Raw genomic sequence first — 20,073 nt, 5'->3', positions numbered from 1 at the left:
TTCTCAATAGATACGAACGCAATAGCGAATAAATAGCGAAGAGAAACGATCGCAATTACGATCATAAGTAACGATTATCGTTCCATGGAAATGAGTGAACGTTTTCAGGTCTTTCGCAATAGCGGTCGTTTGAGATCGTTAATCGTTAACGATTATCCAAACGATAATCGTCCCGTGGAATAGGGCCCTTAGAGTCACATGACGGCCGATATCCCCCCCCCCCAGCAATCTACCCTGCCCGAGGCAGCTGGTCATCGCCATCCTCTACAGGCCCCATGCAGGTGGAAGGATCCGGAATCTGGAGGAAATATCACACGTTCCAGGACCTTAACGTCAATCAATAGTGACATGGTACTCTCCACTAACTTTTTGTAAAGAGGTTCTGCAGCAGAGGAGGCAGCTGCTATAACAAGGGGTTATTAAGGATTTGAAAAAGCCCAGGTAATTTCTAGCACAAACAGCGCCTCCCTATCCTCAGGCTGTGTGCGGTATTACAGCTCAGCTCCATTTACTCCAATGAAACAGCTCAGGCCACAAATGGGGAACCTGCCGCCCTCCAGCTGATGCAGAACTACAATTCCCATCATGCCCGGAGCCAAAGCATTGCATGACTGGAAATATCACACGCACTAACCTTTACAAAATGTTTCCTGAATACGCTCTTTTTTTTTTTAAACAAAACTGCGGTTACATCCTCTCATCATCTCCTGCTTGGACTACTGCAACAGCCTCCTCTTCGGCCTCCATCTAACATCCTCCTCTCCGGCCTCCATCTAACCTCCCCCTCTCCGGCCTCCATCTTACCTCTTCCTCTCCCGACTCCATCAAACCTCCTCCACTCCAGCCTCCATCTAACCTCCTCCTCTCCGGCCTCCATCTAACTCCTCCTCTCCGGCCTCCATCTAACCTCCCCCTCTCCAACCTCCATCTAACCTCCCCCTCTCCAGCCTCCATCTTACCTCCCCCTCTCCAGCCTCCATCTTACCTCCCCCTCTCCGACCTCCATCTTACCTCCCCCTCTCCGGCCTCCATCTAACCTCCTCCTCTCCGGCCTCCATCTAACCTCCCCCTCTCCAACCTCCATCTAACCTCCCCCTCTCCAGCCTCCATCTTACCTCCCCCTCTCCAGCCTCCATCTAACCTCCCCCTCTCCAGCCTCCATCTTACCTCCCCCTCTCCGACCTCCATCTAACCTCCCCCTCTCCAGCCTCCATCTTACCTCCCCCTCTCCGACCTCCATCTAACCTCCCCCTCTCCAGCCTCCATCTTACCTCCCCCTCTCCGGCCTCCATCTTACCTCCCGCTCTCCGGCCTCCATCTTACCTCTTCCTCTCCGGCCTCCATCTAACCTCCTCCTTTACGGCCTCCATCTAAAGGTGCTTTTACACAAAGAGATATATCTGATTTTTAAAGCCAAAGCCAGGAATGGATTGCAAAAGAGGAGAAATGTCAGTCTTTCCTTTATGAGCTGTTCACTGGTTATAGTCTGTTCCTGGCTTTGGCTTCACAAATCTGTCAGATAAATCTGTCTGTGTAAACGCACCATTACCTCCTCCTCTCGTGCCTCCATCTAACCTCCTCTCCGGCCTCCATCTAACCTCCCCCTCTCCGGCCTCCATCTTACCTCCCCCTCTCCGGCCTCCATCTAACCTCCTCCTCTCCGGCCTCCATCTATCCTCCTCCTCTTCGGCCTCCATCTAACCTCCTCCTCTCCGGCCTCCATCTAACCTCCTCCTCTCCGGCCTCCATCTATCCTCCTCCTCTCCGGCCTCCATCTAACCTCCTCCTCTCCGGCCTCCATCTAACCTCCTCCTCTCCGGCCTCCATCTAACCTCCCCCTCTCCGGCCTCCATCTTACCTCCCCCTCTCCGGCCTCCATCTAAGCTCCTCCTCTCCGGCCTCCATCTTACCTCCTCCTCTCCGGCCTCCATCTAACCTCCTCCTCTCCGGCCTCCATCTAACCTCCCCCTCTCCGGCCTCCATCTTACCTCCCCCTCTCCGGCCTCCATCTAACCTCCTCCTCTCCGGCCTCCATCTTACCTCCTCCTCTCCGGCCTCCATCTATCCTCCTCCTCTCGTGCCTCCATCTAACCTCCTCCTCTCCGGCCTCCATCTATCCTCCTCCTCTCCGGCCTCCATCTAACTTCCTCCTCTCCGGCCTCCATCTATCCTCCTCCTCTCCGGCCTCCATCTAACCTCCTCCTCTCCGGCCTCCATCTATCCTCCTCCTCTCCGGCCTCCATCTAACCTCCTCCTCTCCGGCCTCCATCTATCCTCCTCCTCTCCGGCCTCCATCTAACCTCCTCCTCTCCGGCCTCCATCTAACCTCCTCCTCTCCGGCCTCCATCTAACCTCCTCCTCTCCGGCCTCCATCTAACCTCCTCTTCTCTGGGCCTCCATCTAACCTCCTCCTCTGTGTATGTGTGTGTGTTGCAGTTCAGTTCCATTGGGGTAAAAGGTCGTCCAGGAAAAAAGAACTGATGGCTGATGCAGGAATAACCAATAATGGATCAATAAGGTCCCTGCACCCCTGGAAATGAGCTCAGGTCCTGAAGCAGTTGGCTCCTTACTCCTCCTAGTGGCAGCGATGTGTTACTGCAGCAGCGGGGTCACCTGTCCTGGATGGACTATCTTTTCCTGGGCAACCCCCTTAAAGTGACTCTGCACCCACAATCTGAATAACCCCTTTAAGGACTGGTGTGTATGGTGGACGTCCTATGAGGCAGATGCAGTATTTGCGGCTCGGGGGGGGGGGGGGGGGGGGGGGGGCGAGTGACCTGCAGGCAGAGGAATGGTCTGCAGACCCCGGCCGTGCGCCCCCTCTCCTTCTATGTTATATGTTATTATACTTGTTATGGGATGCAATGGCGTCTCCACTGCCTCTGGCATCGCCCGCACTCCATTGTGTTCTATGGAAATCTATTGTAATTATTGGCGCTGATCATCTTTATGTTCTTGTTATCAGGATCCAGAGAGCGAAGAGGAAAAGCCGATCACCGAGCGCGATGCATGGTGGCTGTATGCACTCCGGGTAAGCTGCACGTCTACAGGAGTCTACCCCGACCACCTACCTAATGTATATGTACAGGAGTCATAGATGGTGGGGATGGTGGAGGGCCAGACTTACCCCGACCACCTACCTAATGTATATGTACAGGAGTCATAGATGGTGGGGATGGAGGAAGGCCAGACTTACCCCGACCACCTACCTAATGTATATGTACAGGAGTCATAGATGGTGGGGATGGTGGAGGGCCAGACTTACCCCGACCACCTACCTAATGTATATGTACAGGAGTCATAGATGGTGGGGATGGAGGAAGGCCAGACTTACCCCGACCACCTACCTAATGTATATGTACAGGAGTCATAGATGGTGGGGATGGTGGAGGGCCAGACTTACCCAGACCACCTACCTAATGTATATGTACAGGAGTCATAGATGGTGGGGATGGTGGAGGGCCAGACTTACCCAGACCACCTACCTAATGTATATGTACAGGAGTCATAGATGGTGGGGATGGTGGAGGGCCAGACTTACCCCGACCACCTACCTAATGTATATGTACAGGAGTCATAGATGGTGGGGATGGTGGAGGGCCAGACTTACCCCGACCACCTACCTAATGTATATGTACAGGAGTCATAGATGGTGGGGATGGTGGAGGGCCAGACTTACCCCGACCACCTACTTAATGTATATGTACAGGAGTCATAGATGGTGGGGATGGTGGAGGGCCAGACTTACCCGGACCACCTACCTAATGTATATGTACAGGAGTCATAGATGGTGGGGATGGAGGAGGGCCAGACTTACCCCGACCACCTACCTAATGTATATGTACAGGAGTCATAGATGGTGGGGATGGTGGAGGGCCAGACTTACCCCGACCACCTACCTAATGTATATGTACAGGAGTCATAGATGGTGGGGATGGTGGAGGGCCAGACTTACCCCGACCACCTACCTAATGTATATGTACAGGAGTCATAGATGGTGGGGATGGTGGAGGGCCAGACTTACCCCGACCACCTCCCTAATGTATAAGTACAGAGTCATAGATAATGAGGATGATGACGGGAGACCCAGACTTAACCTGGCCGTGTCTGTAATGTCATAACTATTTGAGAGACACTGCCACTGCCAACCATATATCAGTGTATACAGTTGCATTATAGCCATATATCAGTGTATGCAGGTGTATTATAGCCATATATCAGTGTATGCAGCTGTATTATAGCCATATATCAGTGTATACAGGTGTATTATAGCCATATATCAGTGTATACAGGTGTATTATAGCCATATATCAGTGTATGCAGGTGTATTACAGCCATATATCAGTGTATACAGGTGTATTATAGCCATATATCAGTGTATGCCGCTGTATTATAGCCATATATCAGTGTATGCAGGTGTATTATAGCCATATATCAGTGTATACAGGTGTATTATAGCCATATATCAGTGTATGCCGCTGTATTATAGCCATATATCAGTGTATGCCGCTGTATTATAGCCATATATCAGTGTATACAGGTGTATTATAGCCATATATCAGTGTATGAGGCTGTATTATAGCCATATATCAGTGTATGCAGGTGTATTATAGCCATATATCAGTGTATGCCGCTGTATTATAGCCATATATCAGTGTATGCAGGTGTATTATAGCCATATATCAGTGTATACAGGTGTATTACAGCCATATATCAGTGTATGCAGGTGTATTATAGCCATATATCAGTGTATGCGGCTGTATTATAGCCATATATCAGTGTATGCGGCTGTATTATAGCCATATATCAGTGTATGCAGGTGTATTATAGCCATATATCAGTGTATGCAGCTGTATTATAGCCATATATCAGTGTATACAGGTGTATTATAGCCATATATCAGTGTATGCGGCTGTATTATAGCCATATATCAGTGTATGCAGGTGTATTATAGCCATATATCAGTGTATACAGGTGTATTATAGCCATATATCAGTGTATGCAGGTGTATTATAGCCATATATCAGTGTATGCGGCTGTATTATAGCCATATATCAGTGTGTGCAGGTGTATTACAGCCATATATCAGTGTATGCGGCTGTATTATAGCCATATATCAGTGTATGCAGGTGTATTATAGCCATATATCAGTGTATACAGGTGTATTACAGCCATATATCAGTGTATGCAGGTGTATTATAGCCATATATCAGTGTATACAGGTGTATTATAGCCATATATCAGTGTATGCAGGTGTATTATAGCCATATATCAGTGTATGCAGGTGTATTATAGCCATATATCAGTGTATGCAGGTGTATTATAGCCATATATCAGTGTATGCGGCTGTATTATAGCCATATATCAGTGTATACAGTTGTATTATAGCCATATATCAGTGTATGCCGCTGTATTATAGCCATATATCAGTGTATGCAGGTGTATTACAGCCATATATCAGTGTATGCGGCTGTATTATAGCCATATATCAGTGTATACAGGTGTATTATAGCCATATATCAGTGTATGCTGCTGTATTATAGCCATATATCAGTGTATGCAGGTGTATTATAGTCATATATCAGTGTATGCGGCTGTATTATAGCCATATATCAGTGTATGTGGCTGTATTATAGCCATATATCAGTGTATGCAGGTGTATTACAGCCATATATCAGTGTATGCAGGTGTATTATAGCCATATATCAGTGTATGACGCTGTATTATAGCCATATATCAGTGTATTCAGGTGTATTATAGCCATATATCAGTGTATGCGGCTGTATTATAGCCATATATCAGTGTATGCAGGTGTATTATAGCCATATATCAGTGTATGCAGGTGTATTACAGCCATATATCAGTGTATGCGGCTGTATTATAGCCATATATCAGTGTATTCAGGTGTATTATAGCCATATATCAGTGTATGCGGCTGTATTATAGCCATATATCAGTGTATGCAGGTGTATTATAGCTATATATCAGTGTATGCAGGTGTATTACAGCCATATATCAATGTATGCGGCTGTATTATAGCCATATATCAGTGTATGCAGGTGTATTACAGCCATATATCAGTGTATGCAGGTGTATTACAGCCATATATCAGTGTATGCAGGTGTATTATAGCCATATATCAGTGTATGCGGCTGTATTATAGCCATATATCAGTGTATACAGGTGTATTATAGCCATATATCAGTGTATGCGGCTGTATTATAGCCATATATCAGTGTATGCAGGTGTATTATAGCCATATATCAGTGTATGCAGGTGTATTATAGCCATATATCAGTGTATGCAGGTGTATTATAGCCATATATCAGTGTATGCAGGTGTATTATAGCCATATATCAGTGTATACAGGTGTATTATAGCCATATATCAGTGTATGCAGGTGTATTATAGCCATATATCAGTGTATGCAGGTGTATTATAGCCATATATCAGTGTATGCAGGTGTATTATAGCCATATATCAGTGTATGCAGGTGTATTATAGCCATATATCAGTGTATGCGGCTGTATTATAGCCATATATCAGTGTATGCAGGTGTATTATAGCCATATATCAGTGATGCAGGTGTATTATAGCCATATATCAGTGTATGCGGCTGTATTATAGCCATATATCAGTGTATACAGGTGTATTATAGCCATATATCAGTGTATGCGGCTGTATTATAGCCATATATCAGTGTATGCAGGTGTATTATAGCTATATATCAGTGTATGCAGGTGTATTATAGCCATATATCAGTGTATGCAGGTGTATTATAGCCATATATCAGTGTATGCAGGTGTATTATAGCCATATATCAGTGTATGCAGGTGTATTATAGCCATATATCAATGTATGCAGGTGTATTATAGCCATATATCAGTGTATACAGGTGTATTATAGCCATATATCAGTGTATGCGGCTGTATTATAGCCATATATCAGTGTATGCAGGTGTATTATAGCCATATATCAGTGATGCAGGTGTATTATAGCCATATATCAGTGTATGCGGCTGTATTATAGCCATATATCAGTGTATACAGGTGTATTATAGCCATATATCAGTGTATGCAGGTGTATTATAGCCATATATCAGTGTATGCAGGTGTATTATAGCCATATATCAGTGTATGCAGGTGTATTATAGCCATATATCAGTGTATGCAGGTGTATTATAGCCATATATCAGTGTATGCAGGTGTATTATAGCCATATATCAGTGTATACAGGTGTATTATAGCCATATATCAGTGTATGCGGCTGTATTATAGCCATATATCAGTGTATGCAGGTGTATTATAGCCATATATCAGTGATGCAGGTGTATTATAGCCATATATCAGTGTATGCGGCTGTATTATAGCCATATATCAGTGTATACAGGTGTATTATAGCCATATATCAGTGTATGCGGCTGTATTATAGCCATATATCAGTGTATGCAGGTGTATTATAGCCATATATCAGTGTATGCAGGTGTATTATAGCCATATATCAGTGTATGCACATGTATTATAGCCATATATCAGTGTATGCAGGTGTATTATAGCCATATATCAGTGTATGCAGATGTATTATAGCCATATATCAGTGTATGCAGGTGTATTATAGCCATATATCAGTGTATGCAGGTGTATTATAGCCATATATCAGTGTATGCAGGTGTATTATAGCCATATATCAGTGTATGCAGATGTATTACAGCCATATATCAGTGTATGCAGGTGTATTATAGCCATATATCAGTGTATGCAGATGTATTATAGCCATATATCAGTGTATGCAGGTGTATTATAGCCATATATCAGTGTATGCCGCTGTATTATAGCCATATATCAGTGTATGCAGGTGTATTATAGCCATATATCAGTGTATGCAGGTGTATTATAGCCATATATCAGTGTATGCAGATGTATTATAGCCATATATCAGTGTATGCAGGTGCATTACAGCCATATATCAGTGTATGCAGGTGTATTATAGCCATATATCAGTGTATGCAGATGTATTATAGCCATATATCAGTGTATGCAGGTGCATTACAGCCATATATCAGTGTATGCCGCTGTATTATAGCCATATATCAGTGTATACAGGTGTATTATAGCCATATATCAGTGTATACAGGTGTATTATAGCCATATATCAGTGTATGCAGATGTATTACAGCCATATATCAGTGTATGCAGGTGTATTATAGCCATATATCAGTGTATACAGGTGTATTATAGCCATATATCAGTGTATGCGGCTGTATTATAGCCATATATCAGTGTATGCAGGTGTATTATAGCCATATATCAGTGTATGCAGGTGTATTATAGCCATATATCAGTGTATGCAGGTGTATTATAGCCATATATCAGTGTATGCGGCTGTATTATAGCCATATATCAGTGTATGCAGGTGCATTACAGCCATATATCAGTGTATGCAGGTGTATTATAGCCATATATCAGTGTATACAGATGTATTATAGCCATATATCAGTGTATGCAGGTGCATTACAGCCATATATCAGTGTATGCGGCTGTATTATAGCCATATATCAGTGTATGCGGCTGTATTATAGCCATATATCAGTGTATGCAGGTGTATTATAGCCTTATATCAGTGATGCAGGTGTATTATAGCCATATATCAGTGTATGCGGCTGTATTATAGCCATATATCAGTGTATGCAGGTGTATTATAGCCATATATCAGTGTATGCAGGTGTATTATAGCCATATATCAGTGTATGCAGGTGTATTATAGCCATATATCAGTGTATGCAGGTGTATTATAGCCATATATCAGTGTATGCAGGTGTATTACAGCCATGTATCAGTGTATGCCGCTGCATTATAACCATTTAAAAACAGTGCCACAGCTGCTCACTGGTTATATGTGGTATTGCCGCTCAGCTCTATTGAAGTGAATGGGCTAAGCTGCAATACCACATATAACCTGTGGATGGGGTGGCGCTATTTTTATAAGAATCTTGGACAATCCCCTATTAATGCTGTGACTGATCAGGGTATATACTCCAGAAGGAAGGGCAATACAATATGGCTGCGCCTCATAGTGACTTGTGGAAACTCTGTTCTGTCCCCAGGAATCCCCTTGTCCCGGGGCTTATAACGTCCGGGATTTTCTCCAAGATGCAAAACTTAATCCTGTTCAGAAGACGTACAGCTTCAAAGGAGAAGGCCGGAGGAGGCCCCTGAGCACGGCGGGGTCCGGAGAGGCCTTATTACCCGGCTGCTACAAGATCCAGCAATTTGGCGATCTGGTGGAACAGCTTCCACGTCCATCTTCATTCCGCAGCACCCCAAGACGTGCCGGACTCCTGGGGGTGAGAGATAAGGTGAGGCTCCGTGTCCGTCCCCATCGGGATCACCCTGGCATAGTGACGGCTTAGTGGCTCTGGTCAGGTGCATGCACTGTAAGACGTCTATGGATATAATGGAGAGAGAAGACTGTCGGCGCAGTCGTCTCTGTGATCGGGCAATGCTCAGTGTACAGGTCAGGACACCAGCACTGCTAACCTCGGAGTATCTCACACTATTCATACAAGGAAAGAACGAAAATCTTGAATCTTTATTTAAATGGGTACTCGACTATACATAACTTCTGATACATTGCTGCCCATGGTGAGACTAATAATTCCTTCCATACTTGTTATTATTTATTCAGGCTCCTTCCCCAGGTCTCAGCTGCTGCTTTCTGCTGAAGACACAAAAATCTGTGTGCGAGCTTTTCTCTCTGTCTCCCCTCCTCCCCCCTCCCTTCTGAGACAGCTGATGTAAACAAGTCCCTGGCAGGCTTTATCTGTAACATTGTAGCTTCTTTGTAATGCTGAGAGGGACAATCACAGTGAGGTCATCAGCAACTTGACCTCAGAATAACCCTCCCAGCATTAGAGAGAAGCTGGCGTAGCAGGAATCTGCAGGAAATGAGTTCCGGCAGCTGTCAGAGAGAGGGTGATGCGGTGATGCCGGGGCACGTGGACAGGGAAGTATACTTTCTTTATTAGGTTCCGCCTGCACCCGATTTTCGCCAGACTCCTATTTAAACTTAGACTAGACAGTCTCCAGATGCAGCAGAGCCATTAGACAATTAGTGACCCCCCCCATGTATCCGTCTGTGATGTCACACGACACTTTTCTCTGCTACTTAACCCACTATAGCATCTTATTCATGAAGCAGAATGTATAGCAGAGTCTAATGCTGCATGACAGAAGAATACGCAGCTGCCACTATAACTGATGCTGCATGGGAGACAGAAGAATACGCAGCTGCCACTATAACTGATGCTGCATGGGAGACAGGAGAACATGCAGCTGCCACTATAACTGATGCTGCATGACAGAAGAACACGCAGCTGCCACTATAACTGATGCTGCATGGGAGACAGAAGAATACGCAGCTGCCACTATAACTGATGCTGCATGGGAGACAGGAGAACATGCAGCTGCCACTATAACTGATGCTGCATGACAGAAGAACACGCAGCTGCCACTATAACTGATGCTGCATGGGAGACAGAAGAATACGCAGCTGCCACTATAACTGATGCTGCATGGGAGACAGGAGAACATGCAGCTGCCACTATAACTGATGCTGCATGACAGAAGAACACGCAGCTGCCACTATAACTGATGCTGCCTGACAGACAAAAGAACATGCAGCTGCCACTATAACTGATGCTGCATGGGAGACAGGAGAACATGTAGCTGCCACTATAACTGATGCTGCATGTCAGACAGGAGAACATGCAGCTGCCACTATAACTGATGCTGCATGGGAGACCGGAGAACATGCAGCTGCCACTATAACTAATGCTGCATGGAAGACAGGAGAACATGCAGCTGCCACTATAACTGATGCTGCATGGGAGACAGGAGAACATGCAGCTGCCACTATAACTGATGCTGCATGGGAGACAGGAGAACATGCAGCTGCCACTATAAATGATGCTGCATGACAGACAGGAGAACATGCAGCTGCCACTATAACTAATGCTGCATGGAAGACAGGAGAACATGCAGCTGCCACTATAACTGATGCTGCATGGGAGACAGGAGAACATGCAGCTGCCACTATAACTGATGCTGCATGGGAGACAGGAGAACATGCAGCTGCCACTATAACTGATGCTGCATGGGAGACAGGAGAACATGCAGCTGCCACTATAACTGATGCTGCATGGGAGACAGAAGAATACGCAGCTGCCACTATAACTGATGCTGCATGGGAGACAGAAGAATACGCAGCTGCCACTATAACTAATGCTGCATGACAGAAGAATATGCAGCTGCCACTATAACTGATGCTGCCTGACAGACAGGAGAACATGCAGCTGCCACTATAACTGATGCTGCATGGGAGACAGGAGAACATGCAGCTGCCACTATAACTGATGCTGCATGACAGACAGAAGAATACGCAGCTGCCACTATAACTGATGCTGCATGGGAGACAGGAGAATACGCAGCTGCCACTATAACTGATGCTGCATGGGAGACAGGAGAACATGCAGCTGCCACTATAACTGATGCTGCATGGGAGACAGAAGAATACGCAGCTGCCACTATAACTGATGCTGCATGGGAGACAGGAGAATACGCAGCTGCCACTATAACTGATGCTGCATGGGAGACAGGAGAACATGCAGCTGCCACTATAACTGATGCTGCATGGGAGACAGAAGAATACGCAGCTGCCACTATAACTGATGCTGCATAGGAGACCGGAGAACATGCAGCTGCCACTATAACTGATGCTGCATGGGAGACAGAAGAATATGCAGCTGCCACTATAACTGATGCTGCATGGGAGACAGGAGAACATGCAGCTGCCACTATAACTGATGCTGCATGGGAGACAGAAGAATATGCAGCTGCCACTGTAACTGATGCTGCCTGACAGACAGAAGAATATGCAGCTGCCACTATAACTGATGCTGCCTGACAGACAGGAGAACATGCAGCTGTCACTATAACTGATGCTGCCTGACAGACAGGAGAACATGCAGCTGCCACTATAACTGATGCTGCATGGGAGACAGGAAAACATGCAGCTGCCACTATAACTGATGCTGCCTGACAGACAGGAGAACATGCAGCTGCCACTATAACTAATGCTGCATGGGAGACCGGAGAACATGCAGCTGCCACTATAACTGATGCTGCATGACAGACAGAAGAATACGCATCTGCCACTATAACTGATGCTGCCTGACAGACAGGAGAACATGCAGCTGCCACTATAACTGATGCTGCATGGGAGACAGGAGAACATGTAGCTGCCACTATAACTGATGCTGCCTGACAGACAGGAGAACATGCAGCTGCCACTATAACTGATGCTGCATGGGAGACAGGAGAACATGCAGCTGCCACTATAACTGATGCTGCCTGACAGACAGGAGAACATGCAGCTGCCACTATAACTGATGCTGCATGGGAGACAGAAGAATACGCAGCTGCCACTATAACTGATGCTGCATGGGAGACAGGAGAACATGCAGCTGCCACTATAACTGATGCTGCCTGACAGACAGGAGAACATGCAGCTGCCACTATAACTGATGCTGCCTGACAGACAGGAGAACATGCAGCTGCCACTATAACTGATGCTGCATGGGAGACAGGAGAACATGCAGCTGCCACTATAACTGATGCTGCCTGAGAGACAGGAGAACATGCAGCTGCCACTATAACTGATGCTGCATGGGAGACCGGAGAACATGCAGCTGCCACTATAACTGATGCTGCATGGGAGACCGGAGAACATGCAGCTGCCACTATAACTGATGCTGCATGACAGACAGAAGAATACGCATCTGCCACTATAACTGATGCTGCCTGACAGACAGGAGAACATGCAGCTGCCACTATAACTGATGCTGCCTGACAGACAGGAGAACATGCAGCTGCCACTATAACTGATGCTGCATGGGAGACAGGAGAACATGCAGCTGCCACTATAACTGATGCTGCCTGACAGACAGGAGAACATGCAGCTGCCACTATAACTGATGCTGCATGGGAGACAGAAGAATATGCAGCTGCCACTGTAACTGATGCTGCATGGGAGACCGGAGAACATGCAGCTGCCACTATAACTGATGCTGCATGGGAGACAGAAGAATACGCAGCTGCCACTATAACTGATGCTGCATGGGAGACAGGAGAACATGCAGCTGCCACTATAACTGATGCTGCCTGACAGACAGGAGAACATGCAGCTGACACTATAACTAATGCTGCATGGGAGACAGAAGAATACGCAGCTGCCACTATAACTGATGCTGCATGGGAGACCGGAGAACATGCAGCTGCCACTATAACTGATGCTGCCTGACGGACAGGAGAACATGCAGCTGCCACTATAACTAATGCTGCATGGGAGACCGGAGAACATGCAGCTGCCACTATAACTGATGCTGCATGACAGACAGAAGAATACACATTTGCCACTATAACTGATGCTGCCTGACAGACAGGAGAACATGCAGCTGCCACTATAACTGATGCTGCCTGACAGACAGGAGAACATGCAGCTGCCACTATAACTGATGCTGCATGGGAGACAGGAGAACATGCAGCTGCCACTATAACTGATGCTGCCTGACAGACAGGAGAACATGCAGCTGCCACTATAACTGATGCTGCATGGGAGACAGGAGAACATGCAGCTGCCACTATAACTAATGCTGCATGGGAGACAGGAGAACATGCAGCTGCCACTATAACTGATGCTGCCTGACAGACAGGAGAACATGCAGCTGCCACTATAACTGATGCTGCATGGGAGACAGAAGAATATGCAGCTGCCACTATAACTGATGCTGCATGGGAGACCGGAGAACATGCAGCTGCCACTATAACTGATGCTGCATGGGAGACCGGAGAACATGCAGCTGCCACTATGACTGGTTTGTAGACAGTCCATGGAGGGGCAGACAACAAGGCACCAGGGGGCATAGTTACCGTAGAGTCTTTCTCTGTCCATACAGCCGCCCACAACACAGCACAGAAGAGACTCTGGTGTCACACACAAACGTTGGCGAAACAAACAAGTGAAACAAAAACACCTTGGCTGTAGGTGTGCGAGAGTCCTTCAGACATGGCTGTAGGTGTGCGAGAGTCCTTCAGACATGGCTGTGGGTGTGCGAGAGTCCTTCAGACATGGCTGTAGGTGTGCGAGAGTCCTTCAGACATGGCTGTGGGTGTGCGAGAGTCCTTCAGACATGGCTGTGGGTGTGCGAGAGTCCTTCAGACATGGCTGTAGGTGTGCGAGAGTCCTTCAGACATGGCTGTAGGTGTGCGAGAGTCCTTCAGACATGGCTGTAGGTGTGCGAGAGTCCTTCAGACATGGCTGTAGGTGTGCGAGAGTCCTTCAGACATGGCTGTAGGTGTGCGAGAGTCCTTCAGACATGGCTGTAGGTGTACGAGAGTCCTTCAGACATGGCTGTAGGTGTGCGAGAGTCCTTCAGACATGGCTGTAGGTGTGCGAGAGTCCTTCAGACATGGCTGTAGGTGTGCGAGAGTCCTTCAGACATGGCTGTAGGTGTGCGAGAGTCCTTCAGACATGGCTGTGGGTGTGCGAGAGTCCTTCAGACATGGCTGTAGGTGTGCGAGAGTCCTTCAGACATGGCTGTAGGTGTGCGAGAGTCCTTCAGACATGGCTGTAGGTGTGCGAGAGTCCTTCAGACATGGCTGTAGGTGTGCGAGAGTCCTTCAGACATGGCTGTAGGTGTGCGAGAGTCCTTCAGACATGGCTGTAGGTGTGCGAGAGTCCTTCAGACATGGCTGTAGGTGTGCGAGAGTCCTTCAGACATGGCTGTAGGTGTGCGAGAGTCCTTCAGACATGGCTGTAGGTGTGCGAGAGTCCTTCAGACATGGCTGTAGGTGTGCGAGAGTGCCTCCTTCCTCATACAGTGCCCACTATGTGTGCAGCAGACAGTCCAGTTTGAGCTCCATATAGCACACAGTCCATGATCTTTCAGCAATAGTAACAGCAGTGGCGCCACAGCAGAGCGTCGGTAGAAACGGTAACAAGGCGAATGAACCGCTCCATCCAGATGGGGTTTAACCCATCTGGATGGAGCCCGGTGCGACGACCTTCCAGCCCCACACCCATTACAGGTCACACAGCAGTAGGGAGCACAGGAATAGCGGGGGTGGTGATCGTTGTACGTGACCTGGGGCTGGATCTGAGAACTCATAGAAGCACCAGCAGCTGTCACAAGAGCGCTTGAGCGCCGGGAACTAGGTACAACTGCAGCAGGTGCAACCAGGGTAGTGACAAAGATCCATTCCTCCGAATATGAATCTTGAAGTAGGCCGCAGTCATGTACCTGGTTAAACTGAAGAACGGAGGCACGTCGTCTCCAGGGGTGGCTCTCCGAATCTCAGGCACTCACACTGCCGGACATACTCCCTCTCTAGAGCAGCGGTACGTGGTGGACCTTCTGGTTAAAGTGACTGTACCCCCAGGCCCAGGCAGAAGCACTGGAGGCGGCCGACCCACCCTTAGTGGGAAGAAACTGCAGCCCCTCCATGACCTGACTCCATTAGAATCAATGGAACTCTCTCATAGAGGGGCGGGGGTTTCCTCCCACTAAGGGTGGGTCGGCCGCCTCCAGTGCTTCTGCCTGGGCCTGGTGGTACAGTCACAGACAGGAGAACATGCAGCTGCCACTATAACTGATGCTGCATGGGAGACAGGAGAACATGCAGCTGCCACTATAACTAATGCTGCATGGGAGACAGGAGAACATGTAGCTGCCACTATAACTGATGCTGCCTGACAGACAGGAGAACATGCAGCTGCCACTATAACTGATGCTGCATGGGAGACAGAAGAATACGCAGCTGCCACTATAACTGATGCTGCATGGGAGACAGGAGAACATGCAGCTGCCACTATAACTGATGCTGCCTGACAGACAGGAGAACATGCAGCTGCCACTATAACTGATGCTGCCTGACAGACAGGAGAACATGCAGCTGCCACTATAACTGATGCTGCATGGGAGACAGGAGAACATGCAGCTGCCACTATAACTGATGCTGCATGGGAGACAGAAGAATACGCAGCTGCCACTATAACTGATGCTGCATGGGAGACCGGAGAACATGCAGCTGCCACTATAACTGATGCTGCATGGGAGACCGGAGAACATGCAGCTGCCACTATAACTGATGCTGCATGACAGACAGAAGAATACGCATCTGCCACTATAACTGATGCTGCCTGACAGACAGGAGAACATGCAGCTGCCACTATAACTGATGCTGCCTGACAGACAGGAGAACATGCAGCTGCCACTATAACTGATGCTGCATGGGAGACAGGAGAACATGCAGCTGCCACTATAACTGATGCTGCCTGACAGACAGGAGAACATGCAGCTGCCACTATAACTGATGCTGCATGGGAGACAGAAGAATACGCAGCTGCCACTATAACTGATGCTGCATGGGAGACAGGAGAACATGCAGCTGCCACTATAACTGATGCTGCCTGACAGACAGGAGAACATGCAGCTGACACTATAACTGATGCTGCATGGGAGACAGAAGAATACGCAGCTGCCACTATAACTGATGCTGCATGGGAGACCGGAGAACATGCAGCTGCCACTATAACTGATGCTGCCTGACGGACAGGAGAACATGCAGCTGCCACTATAACTAATGCTGCATGGGAGACCGGAGAACATGCAGCTGCCACTATAACTGATGCTGCATGACAGACAGAAGAATACGCATTTGCCACTATAACTGATGCTGCCTGACAGACAGGAGAACATGCAGCTGCCACTATAACTGATGCTGCCTGACAGACAGGAGAACATGCAGCTGCCACTATAACTGATGCTGCATGGGAGACAGGAGAACATGCAGCTGCCACTATAACTGATGCTGCCTGACAGACAGGAGAACATGCAGCTGCCACTATAACTGATGCTGCATGGGAGACAGAAGAATATGCAGCTGCCACTATAACTGATGCTGCCTGACAGACAGGAGAACATGCAGCTGACACTATAACTAATGCTGCATGGGAGACAGGAGAACATGCAGCTGCCACTATAACTGATGCTGCATGGGAGACAGAAGAATACGCAGCTGCCACTATAACTGATGCTGCATGGGAGACCGGAGAACATGCAGCTGCCACTATAACTGATGCTGCATGGGAGACAGAAGAATACGCAGCTGCCACTATAACTGATGCTGCATGGGAGACAGGAGAACATGCAGCTGCCACTATAACTGATGCTGCCTGACAGACAGGAGAACATGCAGCTGCCACTATAACTGATGCTGCATGGGAGACCGGAGAACATGCAGCTGCCACTATGACTGGTTTGTAGACAGTCCATGGAGGGGCAGACAACAAGGCACCAGGGGGCATAGTTACCGTAGAGTCTTTCTCTGTCCATACAGCCGCCCACAACACAGCACAGAAGAGACTCTGGTGTCATACACAAACGTTGGCGAAACAAACAAGTGAAACAAAAACACCTTGGCTGTAGGTGTGCGAGAGTCCTTCAGACATGGCTGTAGGTGTGCGAGAGTCCTTCAGACATGGCTGTAGGTGTGCGAGAGTCCTTCAGACATGGCTGTAGGTGTGCGAGAGTCCTTCAGACATGGCTGTAGGTGTGCGAGAGTCCTTCAGACATGGCTGTAGGTGTGCGAGAGTCCTTCAGACATGGCTGTAGGTGTGCGAGAGTCCTTCAGACATGGCTGTAGGTGTGCGAGAGTCCTTCAGACATGGCTGTAGGTGTACGAGAGTCCTTCAGACATGGCTGTAGGTGTGCGAGAGTCCTTCAGACATGGCTGTAGGTGTGCGAGAGTCCTTCAGACAGAGTCCTTCAGACATGGCTGTAGGTGTGCGAGAGTCCTTCAGACATGGCTGTGGGTGTGCGAGAGTCCTTCAGACATGGCTGTAGGTGTGCGAGAGTCCTTCAGACATGGCTGTAGGTGTGCGAGAGTCCTTCAGACATGGCTGTAGGTGTGCGAGAGTCCTTCAGACATGGCTGTAGGTGTGCGAGAGTCCTTCAGACATGGCTGTAGGTGTGCGAGAGTCCTTCAGACATGGCTGTAGGTGTGCGAGAGTCCTTCAGTCATGGCTGTAGGTGTGCGAGAGTCCTTCAGACATGGCTGTAGGTGTGCGAGAGTCCTTCAGACATGGCTGTAGGTGTGCGAGAGTGCCTCCTTCCTCATACAGTGCCCACTATGTGTGCAGCAGACAGTCCAGTTTGAGCTCCATATAGCACACAGTCCATGATCTTTCAGCAATAGTAACAGCAGTGGCGCCACAGCAGAGCGTCGGTAGAAACGGTAACAAGGCGAATGAACCGCTCCATCCAGATGGGGTTTAACCCATCTGGATGGAGCCCGGTGCGACGACCTTCCAGCCCCACACCCATTACAGGTCACACAGCAGTAGGGAGCACAGGAATAGCGGGGGTGGTGATCGTTGTACGTGACCTGGGGCTGGATCTGAGAACTCATAGAAGCACCAGCAGCTGTCACAAGAGCGCTTGAGCGCCGGGAACTAGGTACAACTGCAGCAGGTGCAACCAGGGTAGTGACAAAGATCCATTCCTCCGAATATGAATCTTGAAGTAGGCCGCAGTCATGTACCTGGTTAAACTGAAGAACAGAGGCACGTCGTCTCCAGAGGTGGCTCTCCGAATCTCAGGCACTCACACTGCCGGACATACTCCCTCTCTAGAGCAGCGGTACGTGGTGGACCTTCTGGTTAAAGTGACTGTACCCCCAGGCCCAGGCAGAAGCACTGGAGGCGGCCGACCCACCCTTAGTGGGAAGAAACTGCAGCCCCTCCATGACCTGACTCCATTAGAATCAATGGAACTCTCTCATAGAGGGGCGGGGGTTTCCTCCCACTAAGGGTGGGTCGGCCGCCTCCAGTGCTTCTGCCTGGGCCTGGTGGTACAGTCACTTTTAAGCAAGATCTTCAGGAGCTCCCTTCTCTGCCGCCAGATGATGGGAAGGCCCCTCGGCTATCAGGAATTCAGGTGGCAGTACTTGCGGCTCATTGCTGAGACACCATGGTGGCAGTGGAGGTGTTGGAGGAGTTCTGGTGCGAAGGTACCTGCAACCAGCAGCCACCGGAGAGAAGTCGGGAGCAGCCGCCACCGGATCCATCTCCTCCTCATTGTCCTCATCTGAGGTGGTAAACTGAAAATCCACCTCGTCTGGCTCACATGGCTGGAACCTCCGCAGGCCATCTGTCCACAAGGGTGAGGGATTCTCAACCTCCAGTTTTTGGGCCACTGGGGGACATAGCGCTGGCACTGGGCCCGCTATGGCAATGGGGCATTGAGCATGCATCCCTTCAGTAGGGTCATCATCTAGGTTGCTGTTGATCGTCCGCTATCTTGCAAGCATGAAATCAAGGGCAGTAACCCTTGTTGTGACCCACCCGGACTATTGTTACCACCACCCAAAGAAAGGGGAGATGACCCAAGGATGGTGTTACTGCTGTGTAGGTGCTTGAACAAGAATCAATGTCCCGTTAGCAAAGATAAATCTTCTTTACTGAGCGTAGGAAGACGGGAACTGCACTGAGAACCTTCAGAGCGGAAGAGTAGTGAGCAGTGAGAGAAGTTGGTGTTGAGAGTTTAGAACAGTGGGGAGGAGTTTGTACTGCAGGTTCAGAGGAGAGGAGAGGAGTGTGTGCTCTATCTTCGCCTCCTCCTCTATCTTCTCTTCCTCCTCTATCTTATCCTCCTCCTCTATCTTCTCTTCCTCCTCTATCTTCTCCTCCTCTATCTTCTCCTCCTCCTCTATCTTCTCCTCCTCTATCTTCTCCTCCTCCTCTATCTTCTCTTCGACCTCTATCTTCTCCTCCTTCTGTCTTCTCCTCTTACTCCTTCTCTATCTTCTCCTCCTCCTCCTCTATCTTCTCCTCTTTTTTTATCTTATCCTCCTTCTCTATCATCTCTTCCTCCTCTATCTTCTCCTCCTCCTCTATCTTCTCCTCCTCCTCTATCTTCTCCTCCTCCTCCTCTATCTTCTCTTCGACCTCTATCTTCTC

At 48.2% G+C, this 20,073-nt stretch overlaps 1 protein-coding gene across 1 annotated transcript in view; it reads left to right on the top strand.

Annotated features, from left to right (window-relative positions):
• Positions 1-275: 275 nt before the first annotated feature.
• STPG4 (sperm-tail PG-rich repeat containing 4) overlaps positions 276-20,073 on the top strand; it is a 66,134-nt gene continuing 46,336 nt past the window's right edge. The window contains exons 1-3 of the mRNA XM_069955420.1: positions 276-332; positions 2,966-3,031; positions 9,104-9,355. Of these exons, the coding sequence (XP_069811521.1) occupies positions 276-332; positions 2,966-3,031; positions 9,104-9,355 (375 nt within the window). The remainder of the gene's footprint in view (positions 333-2,965; positions 3,032-9,103; positions 9,356-20,073) is intronic.

Source organism: Dendropsophus ebraccatus, chromosome 15, assembly GCF_027789765.1.
Source record: "Dendropsophus ebraccatus isolate aDenEbr1 chromosome 15, aDenEbr1.pat, whole genome shotgun sequence".
Taxonomy (NCBI): domain Eukaryota; kingdom Metazoa; phylum Chordata; class Amphibia; order Anura; family Hylidae; genus Dendropsophus; species Dendropsophus ebraccatus.
The sequence above is the reverse complement of the archived record's forward strand: the minus strand, read 5'-3'. Positions and strand labels throughout refer to the sequence as shown.